The 24,130-nt window shown below is 33.6% G+C and overlaps 1 protein-coding gene across 3 annotated transcripts in view; it reads left to right on the forward strand.

Moving 5' to 3' along the window:
• Positions 1-24,130, forward strand: part of LOC123533918 (uncharacterized) — a 93,770-nt gene that overhangs the window by 64,026 nt on the left and 5,614 nt on the right. For 2 of the 3 annotated variants that reach the window (XM_053550920.1, XM_053550929.1), the window contains 5 exons: positions 6,769-7,020; positions 11,454-11,626; positions 15,323-15,488; positions 16,907-17,078; positions 17,379-17,621. In XM_053550920.1, coding sequence (XP_053406895.1) covers positions 6,769-7,020; positions 11,454-11,626; positions 15,323-15,488; positions 16,907-17,078; positions 17,379-17,621 — 1,006 coding nt within the window. The remainder of the gene's footprint in view (positions 1-6,768; positions 7,021-11,453; positions 11,627-15,322; positions 15,489-16,906; positions 17,079-17,378; positions 17,622-24,130) is intronic. The other variant, XM_053550930.1, reaches the window with a different exon arrangement.

Below are 24,130 nucleotides of genomic sequence, written 5' to 3' on the forward strand. Positions count from 1 at the left end.
ACAACAGCTGTCAGTTGACAGCACGCTCGACTATTCTCAGTGCTTGATAGTACAATATAAGCTATTAGTAAACTTTTAACAATCCAATAAACATATTCTAAGACGAAAAGGGGCCATAATTCCGTCAAAATGCTTGATAAAGTTGTCTGCTCCTGTTTACAGACTGAGGTCATGATTGTAAGCAACTATGCAAAATATGAAAGCAATATCCCAATGGACTTGGAAAATATTTGGGGTGGTATGCAAACTTTAACATTCCAATAAGCATATTCTAAGTCGAAAAGGGGCCATAATTCAGTCAAAATGCTTGATAGAGTTGTCTGCTCCTGTTTACAGACTGGGGTCATGATGGTCAACAAGTACGCAAAATATGAAAGCAATATCTCAAAGGACTTTGAAAATATTTGGGGTGGTACGCAAACATAAACATTACAATAAGCATATTCTAAGTTGAAAAGGCCTAGGGGCCATAATTCAGTCAAAATGCTTGATAGAGTTGTCTGCTCCTGTTTACAGAATGGGGTAAACAAGTATGCAAAATATGAAAGCAATATCTCAATGGACTAAAATATTTGGGGTGGTTCGCAAACTTTTAACATTTGTGTGACGCTCATACTAACGCCGACACCGGGGCGAGTAGAATAGCTCCCATATTCTTCGACAATTCGAGCTAAAAATAAAATACAATAAAAAAGATGTTGTGAATCGATCTATTTCTTGACAACTGGAAAAAGGTAATTATAAACCGAGATCCGAGAGGCGTTACCTTGGCTTTGCTTTTATAAGACAAAGGTCAACCGCCTCTTGTAGATTTCATTTGTTTCCTCCTGTGAGCGGACAAGCTAAAAACAACTAAAATAGTACTTCTAAAATGATTTAAAAGAAATTCATCCTGTCAAATCAAATTTGATATAAGATGTCAAATTCACAACATCCTTTTACTACCATGTACATATAAAATATGATAGTCCTACTATAAAATATACATATTATCTACAGTAGACTAAACTTCTTCTATGTTTTAAAATGTTAAAGCAGGCTTTGGCTGTAAACTTAGCAATACAATGGTTTGCAAATAAAGTATTTAATTTTATACATGTACAAACAATAAGTAATTGCTCAGCTTAGTCTGTTATTTTAAATCGATTTTCAACGGACCATTTTGACATTTTAACAAATTAAAGTTGACAATATTTCCGATTGACTGGTATTTTTTCAGTTCTCTGTTTTACTCCATTTTACAGCTGCAAATCTTCAAATATGACCACAAACGTCTTTTTTTTTTCAGCAGGGAGCAAAATGATGTACTTAACAGGTTTTCTAAGTAGCGTTTCTATATACAACAAAAAATACGGCAAAAATTGGTTGTGTTAAAATTATCTCTCCGATGATATATAATTTGTCAAGTTTAATTTGACGTCATATTGGAGGCAAACGATTTTGAACGCAAAACACTAACGTCGAGTTTCACCCAAAATTTTGCGTAAAGACGCCCGTATTTATTGAAACTGCCCGATTGTTTTTTAACAATTTTGAAAAAGCGTACATGATTTCATTCACTATCGATTCCAAAAATAAAAAAGGAGAAAAATGATGGGGGTGGTCACCATTTAAGAATTTGATCTATTTACCATTGCGCTTCCCCTACCCCAGTAAAAATAATGATACCTTAAAGTGTTTTCGTGAAATTTGGGCCAGAATCTTTACTGTTCAATATTCACTCAGTATATGCAACTCTATTAACATGTCCATTACGATAACTTATTACTGTTAATTCTAAGGCTGGGTAATAGTTTGTACGGATTCCTCTGTCTGTCATAAAATTTATGACATGAGTGCAAAAATCATGAAAGCTAAATCCCCGAGAGAAAGAAAAAAGACGATATAAAGACTGAAGAAGGAAAGTGATATGTATTATTACAATGCAAAAAGCATAAAACCATAAAAAGTACCTATCACTTGTAGTAAGTGGGTTAACATATTCTTATGACCCAGCTTGAAACAACACTGACCGGATATTTCTTATCCCCAGGCAATATTGTAATACACAATGAAATTTAAAGGGTGATTAAACATCTGACACAATTAAATTATTTTATTTTTAATTTAACCGTATGCAATCTTGGGGTTAAAATAAATTTAAGAAATAACGCAATTTTTAAACGCATACTAAAAAAAGGCACTGGCCTCCAGATCGTCCGACAAGAACAGGAAAAAAATATATAATTGAGCCGTGCCATGAGAAAACCAACATAGTATGGGTTTTCGACCAGCATGGATCGAAACCAACCTGCGCATCCGCGCAGTCTGCTCAGGATCCATGCTGTTCGCTAACAGTTTTTCTAATTCCAATAGGCTTTGAAAGCGAACAGCGTGGATCCTGACCAGACTGCACGGATGCGCAGGCTGGTCTCGATCCATGCTGGTCGCAAACCCACTATGTTGGTTTTCTCATGGCACGGCATTATATTTTTTTAGATATATGCAAATTAATGGTGTAGAATTATGCTACGTATACTGACAAGACTATAATGTTGCGGAAACACATGAGAATTAGATGTTTTAACTAATTTTTACGATAAAAATTGTATATTTAACGCGCATTAAACACTAAACCCTCCCTAGCGTTATTGGTAACGACAGTGTAAAACTTCTTTATTGCCGCTGCGATCAGGGTTCGTTTCCCGGCGCGACCATCTTTTTTTCTATATATGACATTTTTTAATAGTTTATAGAAACGAAAATTCCTATTTCAAGTTTCATAATGTGACAACTTCAGCTTAAAAGGTATCCTTGATGAACTGATAATTCTGCTTTTTAATCGAACCTCCTTTCAATATTTTACTCCGTAGATGTTATTTGTAGAATTTTATCGTCAAGCATATCCTGTGCATTTAAGGAATATTGATTAAGGACTATTAAAGCCTGTTTGCCTAGGGTCTATATATTTCGAAAAAAAACCCCCAAAAAACTGTGAGAACAATAAACATCTCGCGATCTTTGCATGTCTACCGTTTTTCTGTTACTCTAGCCAGGCCTGTTCACGTGCACGAATAGACATGCGCTCGTGCAAAACCAATCATTCTGAAAACAAAGTGGTCATTTGTTAGGAATGAAATCGAGTATGTCTGTAAATTCGGTCTTCAAACATTCAATCAAACTAGTACCATTTCTTTCATTTTACCACAGATTAGACATGTATACACTGTTACATAATTATTATTGAATATTCGGCAACTCTAATATGAAATAATGTAAATTATATTGATACCCTGATATCATTTATTACATTTTAGTTAGGTTAATCTATGAGATTTGGATAATTTTAAATCCAGTTTTACAGATGCATTATATTTATTTGAACATAAAGAGATGAGACGTTTATGATGAATATTTTACTTGTCTAAGAATATTATACTGACCGCGAGATTGGAAATTCTGGAAACTCTTCAGATTGTTTAACCAAATATTAAAACGTTTAGAGGCAAATATACCGTTCAGAACTTGTTCAGTCACAAAGTTTAAAGAGATGTTTGAAACATTAAATTAAAAAAAAGCTTAACAACGCGACTGTTATGCATTCTCATCCATCAGATGTTCGTCAAAATCCCGGGGAACCACGGTAGACCTCTGGTATGCGAGAATGCTGTTATGTCACTCTGATATATTTTATCCAAACTGTACAAAAGATTTATTGTGCATTTTGAATAAGTTCTAACACGGAGGATTGCGTAATGGCGGACAGGTTAAGGAACACTAATTTAGCATAGTTTACGTTATCGCTAGCGTTGGTTTAAATTATACCGTGGCTGTAGTTTTGACATTTTGGTAGGAATAAAATGGGGAAGTGTTATTTAGATCCCATTACCGCACTTTATGTGCTTTTGAAGTTTTGTGACAGGTAAAATCTCTCTTGAAAAAAGTCTCTCCCGTACTTATGTTATTACTGTATGTCAGTTTGAAGACAATCCATCAAAATGAGGTGAGGATTGACCGGACAACGTGTGACGGCACTATGAACACCATGCATTTTATATTAAATATAATTTGGGAGATAGATTTTAACGTAATATAACCATAAAATGCAAATAAAACATTGTAGATAACTTGTATTAAATATCAACAGGCACATTTAATGATATCTAATTTCTTTTCGCGACGGTGCGTTCTGACACTTAATGATGTCGTCATCCCTGCCCACATGTCATTTTATTCGTCATAATTTTCACATCATTTAATAGATATAATTATCGGTATCTATGAATTGCACGAGTCCATTTTTTATAACTTTTAATGCGTGCATTTTTTTTTTATTCCAGGTTGACACAAGAGTTGTTTACTGGAATCAGAAAACGGGACGACTATTTATTTTCACGATAGAGAATATGCTTATGTGTGAAGTCAACAGATGCAGACAGCCCGGATGAGCCATTCGTTCTCAGTGACATTCGTAACAACAGATAAAAGCTTATACTTATTGAGATCAGGAAACTGAATACTTCCATGTGGTTCATCATTTGTAACCTGCTTACATATCGTGTTCCAGCACAGAACCAACATGCGTCTTTTTAAACTAAAGCGCTCGTTTTGAATACATCTTCGGACATTAGGAGGGGTGTACTGCTCTTCTTAGAAGACGGCAATCGAAAAGCCTATAGCGGTAATCAACATTCATGGGAATAACGAAAACATGTACAGACAATAGTAAAAGAAGTGATATTCAACTGATTTGTTGAGTCAACCGCGCAGAATCAAATGTGCGAATTGCTAGTTTTTCAATTAGAAATGAACATAATAATATTAAAAAATGCTTGATGTTATTGATTACTCACATTTTAATTCTGCTTATTTCATTTGGACAAGAAATGAAAATGATTCATAATCGTTGGAAAAACTGATTTAAAAAGTATTTAAGTTGAATATAATGTTAGTTTAATCTGACATGTCTCCAATTAATAACAATATGAATTTTTTCTCATACCCTGTCTTTGTCTTGCTTTTTTCTAACATACCGTATTCTGCTGTAGGTATCACTGACATTCATTTTGTCATTTTTCAGTGTGTGCCCATATACGAAATCAGTTCACATAAAAGAAAAATACGGGATTTGTATACTACACATAGTGCATATACGGGAAAAGTCTGGTAAATGTATCTTTTAGAAATACTGGTCCGTGAATTCCCCGAATACGAAAACCAAATTCAGTCTAAATGTGACATAAATATGGAATCTGTATACTCTGAATATCTTGCATAAACGGGGAAAAACCTGGCCCGTATATCAAAAACTATAGGTTCGTATATCCCCGTATATCAGATGCAAATACATTCCGTATATGACCGAAGTACGGGATCCGTATATTGCGTATACCATGCATATACGGAACTAGTCCGTAGCCCGTATAGTAAAAAAATACAGTTTCGTATATTCCTCGTATATGACACAAGTACGGGATCCGTATATTGCGTATACCATGCATATACGGGACTAGTCCGTAGCCCGTATTTCAAAAAGTACAGTTTCGTATATGCCCGTATATGACAAAAGTACGGGATCCGTATACTTAGTATATCATGCGTATACGGAAAAAATCCGAAGCCCGTATATTAGAAAATACAAGTCCGTATATGCCCCGTATATTAGATGCAATCACAGTCCGTATATGACAAAAATACGGGATCCGTATACTATGTATATCATGCGTATACGGAAAAAATCTGAAGCCCGTATATTAGAAAATACAAGTCCGTATATGCCCCGTATATTAGACGCAATCACAGTCCGTATATGACAAAAATACGGGATCCGTATACTACGTATATTCGGAATATACAGGCTCGTATACGTGTTCCGTATATTCTAAAATACGGAAAGTATACGGGAAAAAAGTCTCCAGACCCTTCGAATACATGAACATGAAACTTATGTTAAAGCAGGACACGAATAAACACCATTTCTAGGGATTTTTTTTTAAAAGTTCGTATATTGCATATATACGGGAAATATACATTTATGTATATTCGGCGTATACGGGATCCCGTATATGCATGGCAAATATACGGACTTCCCGTATACTAGATGTTCCGAATACGGGATCGTATATTAGGTCCGTATATTTATAATATACATCCCGTATACTCCCGTATTTTCGAAATATACGGGACCGTACACTACCGTATATTGACCCTTTTTTCGCAGTGATTCATCCGTTAATAAATGAGCGGATCCAGTGAAAAATATAGTTGTTGTGCAAAAGTATTTGATGATAATACAGTTTTGATTTTATTGTGCTTGCAAATTATACGTATTAATTTTGTCATGCATCGCAGGGGAATTCTCATATTGAATATAAAAAACGTTTTTGAATCATTATAATAATTAAGACTTAATTTTTTCATTTGGTAAACAGGTAGAAGGCAGTGAGGAGAACATGCATATGATTCTATTTTTTTTCTGTTCGTCTGTCTTTTCCGTCAAACTGTTTGTCCTTATATTGGTCACAACTAGTGAATTCTGTCATAACATTAAAATATCTTTTTATATTGATCCTTTCTTCGTCGGTTCGTCTGTCTGTCATCAGTCAAAAAGGTTCTTTGCTAATTTTCAAAGTACAAGAATTCTTTTCATAAAAGCTGACTTAGAGATGATAGGTTACCTAGAGAATATACAGTTTCAAGTGGATTGTTACAAGTATTACAAGTTGCCGATTTGCAAATAAGCGAAATGAACTAGCTGAGAAAGTGTACATTTTTATAAATATATTTCAGGAGAAACAGGACACTTCAGAAAAAAACCGTTTCATTTTGGATAAGCTTCTACAGAATAATACCTATTATGACGAATTTAAAGAATGCCTATCAAAATTAAAACAGACCGGATGCTTGGATGTAATTAATGAAAAGGAGATTTTGGTGCTCAAAGAAATGCAGGCAACACAAAACAAAAAACTGACCCGCGGCATGTCCGTTTCAGCTAAGCATAGTGATGAGATTACAAACAGACATGCACCTGAAGATCCTGTAAGTAATAAAAGTGGCAGTTGTATTTTAAAACTCAAGGAACGCGTCATGCATATGTTAGATATGAATTTTCTCAACAAGTATTTCTGATTGTTATTTTTTTGTTATAAACACTGTATTGCGCCTCTGGCCTGTACATTGTTTTCTGTGGGATATACATGACAAGAAAGCAGATTTTATCATCTAACCTGAAAATAAAGTGGCCATGGTGAGCTTTTAGGATATTTGGATGTCCGTCATCCGTCCGTCCGTCGTACGTCCGTCCACAATTTATTTAAATAAGTTCTCCTACTAAACAATCAAGCCAATTTTGACAGAATGTTCCTTGCGTTGTCACAGATTCCGTCAGATTTATGTCCAAATGCAGAATTTTAGATGCCACTGAAACAAAAAAGGAAAAAATTAAATATTTTTCTGAGAAACTACTGGCCCGGTTTTAAAGTAATTTCACCGAAGTGTTCTACTTAATTCCTTCTATTAAAACGTGGCAACCAGAAGCCGGTCTAGTATTCCCTATGTGATTTGATGGAAGCCGTTGAAAATCTTTTCTGAAACGGCTGGTCCAATATCAAAATAAGTTCACAGGAATTGGTGACAACCAAATTTCTTCAAACGTTTCTTTCATTTTTTTTTCTGCTAAAATAACATGGTCAGCAGGGGGCGGATCAAGTTCTCCCTATATGACTTTATGGAAAACTTTAAGTTTTCAGTATATTTCGTTCAGGAATTCCATGCGCACTAGTTTCTAAATGGTTAAAACCACATTCGAGGCACATGGGCATGTGCCTGTGCCGTCCATCGGTCTGAATGCCCGCCTCATTCATGTCCATTGAATTACTCTGCAACCAGTAAAAGGATTTTGATTCCCCTTGGCACAATGTTTCAGGTAAAGAGAGATGTGTCGCGAGCAAGACCGATAGCTCAAAAGTTTTAGACAAATGTAGACAATGCTTGATCAAAGCATGTAACGTAAATGCATTATCAGTTTTGCCTTACCTGAGATAGTACCTATTGATCAGGGACATTATTCAATTTTACATCAATTTCTTTATAGAGGCTCTTTTCATGGAAATTTATTTCCTGATTTTTCTGTTCATATTTATTCTGCAAATCTTTCGAGTACTAAATATAAGGTTTTAATTTTTTTTATTTGATCATAGAGAAGAAAATGCTGATATTTATACACGGCAAGATCAACCGTCTCAATACCTATTTGTTAACAATACATCCGAAGAGAAAATATCTCCCTGCACCTGCAAATATACAAATCTCGATTGACCAATGTCTTAGCAAAATGCAGAAGTAAACTTAGGTAGAAATGAAAACAAAAAACTGATGTCCTGATAATTCTTTTTGCTCCGCTTAACATATTACTTTATTCTGTGGTCTATGAAACATGTAAAACTATACCGACGCAAACGATATTGAGCGACACAGTAACAAATGTCGTTGACATGATGTATAGAGAATATTAGGTTACTGTCTTTAAATTTATTAAGTGTGTCGAAGAAAATATAAAAGTCGAGGTACTGACGAGACTTCTATTTTTTCGTATACGAACATAATAAATTTAAATTTATAAGACAGTAATCTAATGTTCTATTTATCCTACCTTCTGATCTAAAATCATTCTTTAATTAAAATTCAAAATTTACCACCAACTAGATCTGAGTCTGCCTTGCATATAAATTTAAAAATTAATACGCCCACCAAATTACACAAATAGGTCTTTAAAATCCCAAATATTAGAAAATCTTAAGGGCGAAATCGCGAAAATACGATAATTTGACGCGAAAACGCGATACTCTGACGCGATAACACGATGCTATAACGCGAAAACATGAAACAAAAATTATCGCATTTTCGCGCTGTTAACTCCCTGGGGCCGAAATGCGACTATAGGCGTTATATTTTCTAAACCTGTAGCGTCGATATGCGACTATACGCGCGTTATCAGGACTCCCCAGGACGGCGATTGACTAGTATAGTCGCGACATCGAGATCATGATGATTGCGATAAGTACTTGTTAATTTTTGAAATTTTGACAAAAGCAAAATTACTTTGCATACTGGCTATTATTTCTTTGATGTAATAATTACTAGTTGTGCTAATAATTTATTCCCTTGTTAAAATAAATGTCTGTAACTATGCGGTAATGTAAATGAAATAAAAAAGACGATCTCCGCTGTGTTTCGTTCATACTGTATTTCAAAAGAGTAAAATAATGTCGTCGGCCAGAGATCTTTCTTAAAATGAAGAAAATATTTATCTATTATCATGCTGATTCTGAAATATTAGTTCCGTCGGATGATGATTCCGACGATGCGATTCGATTATCAGGCAAATGAATGGTCGGAAAATGTTAAGTTTTAGAAGGCTGAAATATTGGTACACTTACATCACATACGATACAAATGGATAAAAATAACACAACAAAGCATGTTTCATAAAATACAAAAAAATATATGTAAATAAACGAATTTTTTATAAATTTAATAATTATTCAAAGATGGATGTAAATATTACAACTGAACTGTCTCAGCGTGTGACACACAACATTTATGTACATGTTTAGAAATAGATTATACTTCAAAATAAACCATTGATATTCACACAAAAACGGGTGCAAATTTCGAGTAATGCTGATGTAAATATTCATTGTTAATGATGCATTTCTATTTACTGGAATTTAATGTTCAGATATCTATAAAACGCAGTAGGTGTGTTAAAATTGTGAATATTTCGAAGTGAAAATTTTGTTCTATTTGGATATAAGCTACGGACGAAATTGGATATAAGAAATATTTGTTCAAACTTCGAATATTTTGTAAGTATATTTAATTTATATCCAAGTTAATAATGTTTCACTGCATGATTTCAACTGACTGTATACGAGTGTGATTATGATAAGGTTAGATAATGTTCTTCGACGTCAGGTGGAAATTCTTATCTCGCCGAAGCAGGTATGTTACGATATCGGCCTCATGGAGTTAATATCGTGATTTCGCGTTTTCGCCCTCGATCTGCCATCGTCTTTTCGTGTTTTCGCTTTCGTAGTAGGCGAAAACGCGAGAACACGATATTGATAGCGCAAAAACGCAATATTTTTTGCATCGTGTTTTCGCGATCTTGTATCGTGTTTTCGCGTTTTCGCCCTCTCAGCTGCAAAGGCGAAACCGCGAAAACACGATGTTTTAATATCGTAATTTTGCCTTCCGGTTGGACTTGCGCAAACGCGTGCAAGACATTTCGAATGACCGTAAATTCGACCCCGATACATTTCAACCCCAACTTACGGTGTACCTTTGACATTTCAACCCCTCATTGGACATTTCTATGATAAGCATGGCAGGGTAAAAGATGCCATTTGTTTTAAAGCGATGTACCTATTAATCCCTTTTTTGACACCCATTCTGTGATATGCATGGAGGTCAAAAGATGTAGCAGTGTAGTTATATATATTAATCCATTTTAGAGTTAATTGATAAAGATAATATGTATAACATGTAGTTCCCCATACTCCCGCCCTCACAATAACGTCTAGCAAGTCACTGTGTACCATGATTGTTACTTAGATAATTGTCAACATATTCCTCAATTGCTTTACGTTGAAAGAATATGATATGGTCGCTGGACAGTCGACTGTGGTAGGTGCCACTGGATCCGCGCATGCTAATTTTAAAAATAGGGTTTATTGGACAGAAATAACGTATTTTGTAAATATATGTATTTTTTAGCCATGTGTCATTTTCTAGGGACAATACATGGTCGCACTGCAAAACATACGTACCAATTTCACTTTCTGTATTACTTTTTTTCGTATATGCAATAGATCCGCTTTTCCAGTCACAAATGTAACATAAATTATCATTTATTTGGTATTAAACATGCGCATACACAATTATAGTCAAACTATTTTAACATAGATGAAGTATTTATAAAGATGTTCTATTCAGTAGGCCATGTGACCTTTTCAGAGAAAATTGTAACATGAAGTATGTATACAAAGTAAAACACAAGATATTCGATAATACTTGTAGGTTAAAAAGATAACATTTTTGTCTCAAAGGTCAAAGTCGCACATTAAGAGGTCAAATATCTAACGTCATCTTTCTTGTCCGGTTATCTACTTTTTAATGCATAGATAAATACTAAATTAACTTGGTGTAAACAGTCTCATAAATAAACGATGTGTTGAGCGCATGACAGAGACTCTTTGCTGAAATTCTGTTGTCAAAGTGCCAATACTCGCCGGAAACACACTTCCGTGTCCTAAAATTTAGCATTACAAAGCGGGAACGTCCGTGTCCTACACACATTTAAAGCTGATAGATATTACCAAGGAATGCATAAACCGGGCCAGAATTTTTCATATTCCTGGACTTTAAATGCATATTTCTTTTGATAATTTGTACTTATTGTATTGTTTTAGTACGAAGAAGAAAGAGCAGTAATTGCCATACTAAATGATTTAGCAAAAGCGAAAGATTTTCGGGAGTTCAGATATAGAATAAAGAAAGTAAAGGAAAGGACCGAAGGAAATGCAAGTCTATTTGAATGCCCGAACGACTGTGTGGCGACATTAAAGTCACCGAAAAATTACAGGTACAAGGATATTTGTTGCTAAAATATAAAATATATATTTGCACTGTTAACCGTATTTATCAAGGTTATCAAATAAATGTCATCTAAATATTAAAATTTATATGCTAATGATTTAATGCAATTTCAGTTCTCGGAAAATTTAAGGGCCCTTCAAATGATGAGGTTATTTACAGTTAGGTCCTCCAGTCTAACATTTTCTATGTTCGTAAGCAAGTTAGCTATGAGGTTTAATACGATTTGTCAGTTTGTGAAATTCTAATAGTTAAGCAAATTTGTCTGCACACATTTTGATCCGACAAATCTTCGAATCCGCCTTGCAGGTAGCATCAATTCCATTGTAAATTTTAACATTTTTTTTCGAATACAATTCGACGGTTATACAGGTGACGATTAGAGGGCGCATCTTTTTGTTGGTTTAATAGACAGAAGTATATTTGTGTATGCATTTGTTTTGTAGAGTATAATATGTATGTCTATTTAAGTCGTGTTGTAAAGCTGTGTTAACTTATTAATATATCCATGTCATATTTCGAAATGATTTGCATAACTTCACAGCTAGAAATAATAAATGTTAAAAATTGACTATTTCCTCAAAAGAGACAAAATCGTGTTTTGAAAATAAAAAACAACAACTGTATTTTGATAAGGCACTTAGCTCGAGGCCAGTCAAAAATGTTGTTTGTATTACCTTAAATGAAACGAATATAAAACTGTACGTCCTTGGCAGGATGATCCTAGTGGTAAATGTATGGCAAAAGATGTATGTCCATATTTTATGATATCTAAACGGTTGAAATACCAGCGGTATTTAATTGTATTCTCAATTATCACACTAGATTCGCAGATTTCACAATTTGTCTACCTGCATGATTTTATTTTAAATTCAAGTGTTTCATACATTCTTAGTAGTGCGGATTGATATAAATTGATTTCGTTCGTTAAGTTCTACACCACGGACACAGTTCCATATATCGGGACTGGAAGTCCATCTACCGGCTTCCAACAGCAATTTTAGTACGAAATATGAAAATAATGGGCCTGCCTCTCAGATTCTATTTCTCGATTGAATCATGCTACTGAAATGATTGATTTGAACGCAACAACCTCACATAACGTTACACTCTATTGCCTCTATTAGGCAACTGTAATCAATTTATATAAATGCAGGACGCTTTGGCAATATAAAATAACATTTCTTTGTGCAAAATGAATGAGATACATGGGTCTTAAAACTAATCATAATTGTTTATAAATAGACAATAGAGTCAAATACTGCTAATGTTGTTTCAGTCATTTAGGTCATAAAAAATATGGACGTATATTTTGTAATATATTTTAAGCTTGGCTCATCCTACCAAAGGCGCAAAGTTGAATATTCCTTTTTATCTGAGATCCTCAAGAACAAACATTTTAGCCTGGCCTTAAATGCCTTATTTACATTTAGTAAATGTTTATAAAAAGATGATAAATAACTTTGTATTGTATCACTATTCATTTTAAACGCCACTGTGATGTTATTGCTTTTAGAATATGGTCATATTGTGTAATTCGTTTCGAAATATTAAGGGGTATGTAAAAAATAAATGAAACAGTATTATTAACTCTTTCATAATTTGTAAAATGCATATAATAATGAAAATTCTCTATGAAAATATCTACTTATTTAAGATAAACAACATGTAACACTGCAGACCAATTCTAACTTTTGTATATTCAAGAACAATAAGATTAAGACTTTTACCCCTTCTAGACTATTTAGATTGTTTATTAAACATTGATAACAAAATAATATAAGTAACATTGTTTCAATATACATTAGGATGTAATATGTGGACAAGATCATCATGACATGACTTCGTAATAAATCGTCCCCCTAAAATCTTATTAGAAAATTCACTGACTATTAAGTTATAGTTTTCTTTCTACAAATATAGCATGTTTCAATAATGCACTTCTTGGGCCGTATTCATAAAGCATCTTAAGTATAAGTATAAGAAATTGATTATTTACTTAAGTATTACTTAAGTAAGAAATTTATTTTACTTAAGTATATTTGTTATTCATAAAACAACTTAATAAGTAATTCTTGGCTTTTATTGTGGACGAAAACATTAAAAAACAACAACATTAATTACAGACAGAGACAACATGCACAATTATGTTTAAAGTGCTTTTATCTGAAAAACAAAACTTAATCGTACTCACGACGCCATTTTGTTTTCTGACTTAAGTCATTTCTTACGTATCTTAAGTTTAAGCTGTTTTATGAATAGGACATAAGTTTTTTACTTAGACTTAAGAGGAAATCACCACAAACTTAAGTAAAACCTTCAACTTAAGTCAAACTTATACTTAAGATGCTTTATGAATACGGCCCCTGGTGTGAATCTTTAAAAGATTTGCGAGCATATGCATATTTACGTATGCGTACATCATGAGCGTATCCTGTATCTTTTAAATCAAAGAAATTACATCTTTCAGCCTTTCATACATCAAATGTCATATCAATTTCTGTCACATTTTGTTCATTGATATTATTATGTTTCTTGTTGCTGTAATAATTTCTGAAAGATACGTTACCGAAGGTAGTTACTAGTATTTTTTTAAAAGCTGGTTCATACCAAAGTAAACTACATGTAACAATTCTATTGAATAAATTATGTTTTTAGTGCTTATCAACCGTTTTAAAAGAAAAGAATCGACATCAGTGGGGCTCATGTCTCTTTTGACTAAATAAGGTCGCAGAAAGTAAACTTTTCATTTTTTACATTACTGTAAACACAAGTGACCAATGCAATTTTAGACAACATTTAATAAACTATTATCCAGTAAATATTAAAATTATTAAATGTATTATTTGGAACGATTTTTCAATGACTTCCAGTTTCGCCTAGAAAGTGCCAAAATGCGTATGAACAATATGTAACAACACGGATCTATTACTAGTTGGCTAAATCAAACTTCATGTGCAATAGCTTTCTTTTCAAAGGCGGACAATCACATTTAATTAACATTTTATGACATGTTTTACTTTTCGTATACTAATATTGTGTTAAAGATTTATTTAAGGAGTAAAAAGACCAATTACAAAGAGTTAGACCCTTATTTGAAATGAATGGTTTATTGTTTTTGTTTATTTTTATAAAATTTTGAAATTAACCCTCTTTATCATTAAAGTGTTTTTTAAACCGGGTACTTCGTTTGATTTTAATATAATTTCTACTTTATTATGTATTATATTCTTCTATTTTCAATCTTTCTTGGCTGAACAACCAAGATAGGCAAAAGGAGATAATACTAATTTTACAAACTTACATTTCTAACGAATTTCGCGATCGATTCAAATTTTTGACAGACATAATGCTATAGTTAAAATAATACATATCTTCCCATAGACAGAGTATGTTTATAAAATTAAATCTTATGCTAAAAAACCTTTATCTAGGTTGAGGAACCAAGATAGGAAAATGAAATTTCAAAAGTACATCCAGTGAAAATCTAACATGTGTTAAGTGCTTAGTGTGTGTATATGAAAGAAATAAATCCATTTCTTGACCAAAATCAGATTAACCACCTTTAAAGGTGGAATCATATCATAGGTTCTTGTCAATGAGGATACGAATATAATATTTGCCCTTGTGAATAATGATTTATTTAGAGACAGAACTGCCGATTGCTTTTATTTTATTCTAACAGGAACTGTCCTGCTGGATTCCAGTCATACTATTCTTCTGGATATGAAATGTGCTGTTTGTACCAGTCTATAAGTAGACTACTTTGCGGCAAAGAAAACTATCAGCATCGACTAAGATTAAAAGCAACATTACATGCATTTCAACATTATGAGTGGTATAAACAACAGGTAATTCCAATAAAAATCAAATGTATGATTGTTCTTTTGATCTTTAGAAAGTTGATATGTACTTGTAATATGCATAGTTTTGCCAAGGGTCTTCTTAGTCTGCATCTCTGTAGTATTTTTGGCGTGTTCACAATTCGTTTACATATTTTTGTAACAGTGCTCAGTGATTCCCTGTTTTGAAATGGACAGTAGTATTGAAACTAACTTGTATATTTGAGTCGATTTGTAGCTATTGAATAGAAAGATGAATTTGTGACAATATTTCTAATGAAATACGTTAAATTGAGCATTACAATTCAATACTCTCGTATATCCTCAATATTAATACATCAAACATTGTAAATAAGATGTTATAGAACAACAAATGATATATTTTCACGCTATTTTACTATCTTTATTGTTCATCCACACATTCTACACTCTTCTTTACATAACTCCATCTCTCACCCGACCTTTAATTCGTAACTTTAAAGTATGTAATTCGTTCTCCTATCACTTCCGTACGTTATTATTTCTCGCCGCAGGCGGCCGTTTCAAAGTGTCCGTTTGTCTATCTTTCCGCCGTCCGTCCGTTCATCAATCCGAAAACATATCTATGACATGGTTTAAAGTATCTAAATAAAATAAGGTAAAATGTTAATTGCTGGCAAAAAATTGCATAGAGGGCATTGGGTCAATGCCTAATTCATTAGGAAATAGGTAGCTTTTGGTCAAGATGAGTTACCAAATATAGAAAACTCATTATGTATTCAATTTTCATAAGGATTTAATGATATATTATTTTAAATACATTCTGTGTATCTAGTGGGTGTATCTTGCCAACTTCCATCAAACTTGCAATTATTAAAAGTACTCCTTGCTATGGAAAGTTGAAATTAAATCACCAAAAACTAATCTTCAATTTCTGTAGTGTAAAGGAGCTTTTGAAGACATATGTCCGTCAATCTTCAGTAACCATGTTATGCAACTAGAAAAGAATTTCTTACTGTGCCTGACACAAGTGACAAATCGGTGTTTGTGCCCTGCATATAGATACATGTTTCTCGCTACGAATTTGTGTGTAAGTTAGAAGAATTCTTTTCAATGTCAATCTAACATAAAAACACAACCTAGGTTATATCTACATTTCAATAACAGAAATTTAATATCCAGTGCCTTAATGCATCTGTTACTGTTTTCATGCAAAATAATGCATTAACATTGAATTATTACAAAAATTGTTATACATGGCCTCAAATTGTGCACTACATGTTATTCCTTGCCAATCAGTAAATTCACTAGCATCACGAAAATAGTAGGGCTGTAATTTGGATTGGTTAGACAGATGTATTTAAGAAAATTTGTGGTACATGTCTTTCTTACTGCACATTTCATTCTATTCCCTCTATTACTTTTGAAACGTCTTTCTTATATTACAGTTACAAATGCATTTTAAAGACAAAGATGTTGATAGCTTGAAACAAGAACTTTATGGATTTGTATCTCAGCGGACTTATGATATTATCGCTAACAAAACGGACGTAAATGAAATTATTGAAGAGAGCTTGAAGGCACTGGTTATGGAAACAGCTTGTATTGGAACTGACAGCAGTAATTATTTTACTGTAAATTCCGAAGAAGAAAAACGCCTTCCGTTTATTGAAAATAAAATGCACGATAATTTTTAAAGAATTACTGTCTTAAAACACAATCTAAGAAAATGGAGTTATTGTTTTTTTTTTCATTACGGATTGATTGAATTCTCTTAAGACATAAATCAACAATAGGTGATTCATTACTTTTGTTTGAATCCCAAATATGAGAGTATGCACATATATATTTATATATATATTTTTTCAGGTCTTTCATTTAATTGATTTGATATGAAACTGAACATCTCTTTTAAAACAGGCCGACTGCATGTATGCTTTCTGAGTGGTGCCATTGGAATGGTAATAAAGGAATTTTTCGAGCTAGAAACGCTTTACGGAAAACTAATAGAAGATCTCCTATCAGCAGCTTTAGTCAGTGAAGGTATTCTTGAAAAAAATCGGCAAGTGTTGCACATATTTTGGGTGGACGTAAATGAAGAAGGAAAAACGATGAACCACATTGTTCCTCTGCTAAGAAAAAGTGACCATGACATGTTGCCAGGTGGAGTATACTCTTTTTTTTATCCTGTTCGGGCAGGACTTATCTTTCAAATGAGTTTTCTTTTTGTAAGTTGCTTCGATTTTTTTCTATGATCGTTATGCATACTTAATGTGTGGGCAACGTTCATGATATGGTGTACTTCAAACATATCACATTAAATTTCTGTATACCGTATTCGAACATATGTAATGAACACGAAATAATCATATGTAGATGCATATAGTTATAATTTTGAATAGATTGATACAGTTTAATACAGCGACTGTCCACAATCACGACAATTTTCTAAAATCATTTAACTTATATCCCTGGTGACATGACACAGATACAAATTTAAAAATACACAGAAAGTATGCATTTCGCCAGGTAAACAGTTGGATGATTCGACAGGTTGACAGGTTAAGGGGTTGAAAGGTTTAAGTTTCAGTGGATATCTTTGTAAATCAGATGAAAAGAGATACACAAACAAAATATAAACATTGGACATATAAAAAAGTTTATCTTAATTGTATATTTTGTATCTAGTACATGTAAAGTGTTTGTCTTATGGTCCATCAATTTTACGATTGCTTATGTTGAATATATTTTGTAAATCTGGCAAACCTGTAATATATCGAACAGATAACCTGATAACAGATAACCTGCAGATCTGTTAAGCTGTGAACCCGTCCCCCTTTCGACATGCAAATGGATCCACCCTCCAACCTATCGAGTCGTCTGATTGTCAAACTTTTGACCTGTCCTCAAGTCAACCTGTCGGCATTTCCCCAATTTTGCCAATTTGTTTATCGGCATGTCAACCCGTCAACTTTAAAATTAATCGACCCGCCGGCCCGTCTATATATCAACCAGCTGACCCACCTATCTGTCGACCCTTCAGCCTGTCGGCATGTCGACCCTTCAGCCCGTCTATTTATCGGCAAGTCAATCCGTCATTATATAAACCTTTTGACCTGTCGACCAGTTGACCCGTCAATACGACAACCTTTTGATCAGGTGACGCGTCTACTAATCACCTCGACGACTTATTGACGCGTCAACCTATCGACATGCCGATGGGCCAACGGTCTGTAAACACGCCAACCCACCAACCTGTCTACGTAATATAATCTGCATCATTTATATTTAGTATAGTATAGTTTGTATACTACGGTACTTGTATAATTTGATGCCTAATACTGGTCAACCTGTAGGCCTGTTCACCCGTCGACCAGCCGGACCAGCCGTACTTTAAACCTGTCTATGTGCATATTCGTATTACGGTAGTAGACCCGTAATGATTATTATAGGTTATTAAATTTGTATCGAGAAATGTTTACTAGTTCTGAAGCGGAAATGTTGCGCAAATATTATTCCGCGAAAGAACGAGGTACAGATTTAATAACCTTACTATTACATACGCGTCTTCACTTAAAATGATCATGAAAATGATTCAAATTTGTTATTAAGACTGAGTGAAAATAACTTTTAAACGCGACAGTATACATGAAACTGACGTCACAAATGACGTCATACACCCGATACGAAATTTGAACGTCAATATGGAAAATATTGACGTTTCAGGTTCCATTTAAACTCAACGGAGTTTGTAAATAAGTATGTAATAATATCCATTCAATTTTATAGTCTACGATCGCAATTTTAGCATTCCCTGGTCTATACGGATATGGGCTACGTAAAGCCAAAGAACGACCTTCTTCTCGAAACAGTTTTGACAGAAAAAAAACAAGCTATCCACTTTGAAAATTTGAGAATAAAGTATCATACATGAATATTTATTTATACAAACAGAATAGAACCCTTAAATTGTATTAATAAAACTAAATAGAAAAAACTACAACCAGTTCTAGATATGCTATTATTTTGAAAAGAAAATAAAACAAAACGTCTGTACAGTTTGATATCTGTACATAAAGTTTCTTAATATAAGAAGTGCTAAACCAAAATAAATCAGTTTTCTGGGAAATAAAAAAGATTATTATCATATTCATACAGTATATGAAATTTAATTCATACAGTATATGAGATTTAAATATATCACAAAACTTGATAAGAACTACAAGAAATTAGGATGAATAATTTCTATTCCAACTTATGTCCCAAAAAAGGGCACTTAAATTTTGGTTTGGATACCTGTCTACCGTTCATTATACTCTGGTCAGTGCCATCTTCTGTTCTTAAGTAACAAAAATTAGCACCGGCTATACGTTATGACCTTATAGAAACTAGAGAATAGATAAGTATATTTTAGGGATTTGAACCCGGACCCTTGTTGCGATAGCATCTAGCGTTAGCGTTTTAAGAACATATCCATGTTCTATTGCACATTCTACCTAAACCAAAGGGTTGCTTATAGAACGGTTTCATCAAAGCCGTTACTCCATTTACCTTAATTTGCGCGATTATATTTAGGGTACTCAGTTAAAGGTCCATTACTAAGAGAAAGTGAGTTGGCAATTTTTTTCATAGCCAGTGCATAGACTTCTGCAAGACACTAAATAATGAAGATTGGCAGGTCAAAATTTACAGAAGGTCTTTGGATCTCAAAGAAATGTATGTGTATTATGTTGAAATTTCAATGAATCGACAGAATGACCCCCCAGGTCTTTTTAACTTTCTTCATACTTCATAGAAAAATAATTGTACACATACTGCTATATATTTTAAATTTCTACATACCAACTTTCATTTTCCAATAAAATGAAATAGTTTCTGTGCTTTTTAAAAGAAATTAAAATGTTCACTTTCCTTAGTATTGGACCTTTAATAACTTCAGGGCTAGCTTAAATATAACAAATTATTTTATGCGTTTGGATGAATTACTGAGATGTGGAAAAGTGGAAAATATATCTGATAATTTCACTGCGAAAAACATCAAATATATATTTTTTTCTCTGTACTCCAGTTGATACGTTTTTAATGAATTCCCCTTAGGGTGCCTCAAACACTGTCATTCATTCCGACGGTCAGAGAAGTTTTAAGTGTACAAATCAAATTCATATAAGCCAAAGCTTCTTAAGTTTTCAAGTACCGCCTTGCTATATCCAGTGTATTAACAGAAACAGAAATAGTATAATTAAGTATAGTTTGAACTAGTAGTTGTGTCCGATGACATAGTGTAAAGATAGCACCTATCCCCCCCCCCCCCCCCCCCCCCCCCAAAAAAAAAAATGAAAAACAGAAAAACGCAAAAAAAAACAACAAAAGCAAAAAACATAAAATCAAGAAAAAACTCTGAATTGACCAATAAACTGGAGCCAACATAGATATTGGTCAAAAGTGAAAAGAAAACTAAATGGTTCCTTTTCTCAACAACAGATCAGGCAAACAAATTATGACCTGCATTTGTTTAAATAACCACAACGACCTAGTGACCTACTCTTTTCTCCCACAAAAAATCATTCTAATCATTCTAATAATACTGGCATAAAACAGCTTTATTACATGATGACATGTGGACAATTTAGGCCCTCCATGAATTGATATGTTTTCACAACTTCATCGCTTTTCATTATAGGTTTAAAAACATTGATAAATAACCATCTTACCCTGTAGAACCAAATATTGATCTAAACTCATTGTAATGTATCAAATACTATTCTGAGTGCTACATTCATCCAATACAATGATTAGACATTAAACAAATTGTCTTGGCCTTAAATATGCCACGGTAAATTTGTTAGTAGATACTTGTACTTCTCACTTTTCCATGCAAATCATTTATGATTACCATCATGGAAACACAAAAGAATACTGTTGTTTTTGTCGCGCGTCTTTAAAACTCTTTGTATTTGATATACAACATGCACACTTTTCTCATGGCTTACTCTGACGATTATTACATAAGTTGAGCTGAGGCCGTGCTAGAAAATAAGAAGTACTTCAATTATAGAAATTTTACGACATAAAAGCGACTAACCCACACATTGTGATTTGTGATTTTTGAAATAATTTTTCACCAAAAGGCAAAATGTCGCCACTGTTTCATATATTTACATGAAACTTAATGGTTGGTCAGTTTCTAGTTTCCAGAATTACTGGAACTTAAGATTTTTTATTGCAGTTGACTCAAACACTTTTATAAACCGTTGCAACGGTATATTTTTGTAAACATTGATAAATATAGAACGAGAACGGTAGTATTTCAAGACACTATCGTCCTGTTGGCAGCAAACAAAAACTGCGCATGCGTATATTTTGCTTCCGTCACTAATAATAAAGTAAACACCTAAGTATAAGTATCACACAGTATTATCGCGTTTTAGTTCTAGCAGTATGTAAATAAAATACACAGTCAGTAGCACTCTGGTTTAAAATAAAAGATATACGAAGTAAACTCAGTAGGTGACATGATAACGCAATAGGTTGGGTGGTTGGATATATATTCATGTTGTAGTGATAGTTTTGACGGCTCAAACCTTGCATCCGATTATCAGTTGTTTTTTTTTGTTTACATTACATACTTTGTGTTAGTTTGTTTTTCTCTGGTTTCTAATTCATTGTTTTTTTCTCTTATTTTCGTATCAAATCGGTAGTATCTTTAAATCAATCTCTACTGAAAAAAATAATCGGGTAATGCTTTTATTAAAGTGAAGTGTAACATTTGTATAAAATTTATAAAACTAACCCGTACAGCTTTAACAATGTCACAAGAAAGCTTCAGAAACGTAAGATCATATTAAAGACGGAGTGTATTTAAATATAATTACGTGTTAATAGTGACATATTCAAGTTAGTGAATAAGTTTAATCATGTAGAACTATATTACTCGCTTTGTCTTCGTTGAATCGAACTGAAGTAACAAAATTAAATACAGTTTTAAAAACAAAATAAAGTCTTTACCGGTCTCGAAATCAAACTCCCGACGATAAAGTATAATACGAATACCGTAACCGTATGAGGAAAGTAAACGTCGTATACTGACATTGTTTTGTCTGTTTACATTTCAAAACGCCATAATACTATGAGATACCTAGACGTGTGCGCTCTATTGGTGTTATTTTTCTCACTGTCCAGTGATGTTTGCAAGGTGCTCACGGAACGGGATTCCTTTTTTTATATACTGGGAAACGCTTACATGTATATCAGAAATAGTAGACGGATGTTTTTTTTTTAATTAAATAGGAAAACAACGGTTTTCAACAGAATTCGATGGAAATACATTATCAGAACATCAAATGTGCGACATAAAGGTGAATATAGGAATCGTTTGATTTTTAAAATCTCACACCACGGTGTGTAGGTTAGTCGCTTTGAAACGTTACCTCAGACATTAAGTTTTGGCTTTTTATTTCACTTGAGCCAAAGGCTCGAGGTGAGCTTTTGTGACCGCTCGATGTCCGTCGTCCGTCGTGCGTCGTTTGGCGTGTGTCAACGATTTGTAAAAAATCTTCTTCTTCAGAACCGCTGGGCAAATTTACACCAAATGTCACAGGAATGATCCTTGGGTGGCCCTTTTTAATATTGCACAAGACATTTAATTCCATGCAGAACTCTTGTTGCCATGGCAACCGAAAGAAAAAATACTTTGAAAATGTTCTCTTCTAAAACCACAGAGCCTAGAACTTTGATATTTGGTTTGTAGTATGATCTAGTTGGCTTTTACCAAGATTGTTAAAATTATTTTCCTAGGGTCAAATATGGACCCGACCTGGAGGTTTACATAGACTAATATAGGGAACACTTTGAAAATTTTCTTGTCTAAAATTAGAGGGCCTAGGGCTTCGGTATTTTGTATGTAGCATCATCATCTAGTGGTCCTCTACCACGATTGTTCAAATTATCCCCCTAGCGTCAAATATGGCCCCGCCCTGGTGTCCTATGTTTTATATAGACATATAGGGAAGAACTTAGAAACTCTTGTTGTCCAAAACCACAGGTCTTATGACTTTGGTATTTTGTATGTTGCATCATCAATTAATCCACTACCAAGACTGTTCAAATTATTACCTGGGGTAAAAAGAGACCATGTCCCAGGGGTACCTATCTAGGAAAAATCTTTAAATGTATTCTTGTCTGAAAGCTCAAGGCCTAGGCCTTTGATATTTTGTATGTATAATTGTCTAGTTGATTTCTGACAAAATTTATTCGAATTATGCCCTTGGAGTGAAATGAGGACCCGCCCTGGGGGTCAATTGTTATATAAGTTATATAGGAAAAATACTTCAAAATTATCAGATCATAATTCCTAGACTGTTTAAAAAAATTACCCGATGACCCAAAGTGATGTGGGGTCACTCGACTGTGACCTCGACCTACTGACCTACTTCCTTGTTTTTTTTTAAGATTCAGCATTGAAATTTGGATGACATATACAGTTTTGCATACCGATCTTTAAACTGACTTTCCAGTGATCATGAATGTGACCTACTTACCTACTTTGTTGTTTTTAAGATACAGCCTTGAAATTGGGATGACATATAAAATGTAGCACACCGATCTTAAAACATATTTTCAGTGGCCATGAATGTGGCCTACTTACCTACTTCCTTAATATTTTAGCATCAGTT

The sequence above is a fragment of the Mercenaria mercenaria genome, chromosome 1 (genome assembly GCF_021730395.1).
Source record: "Mercenaria mercenaria strain notata chromosome 1, MADL_Memer_1, whole genome shotgun sequence".
Lineage (NCBI taxonomy): Eukaryota > Metazoa > Mollusca > Bivalvia > Venerida > Veneridae > Mercenaria > Mercenaria mercenaria.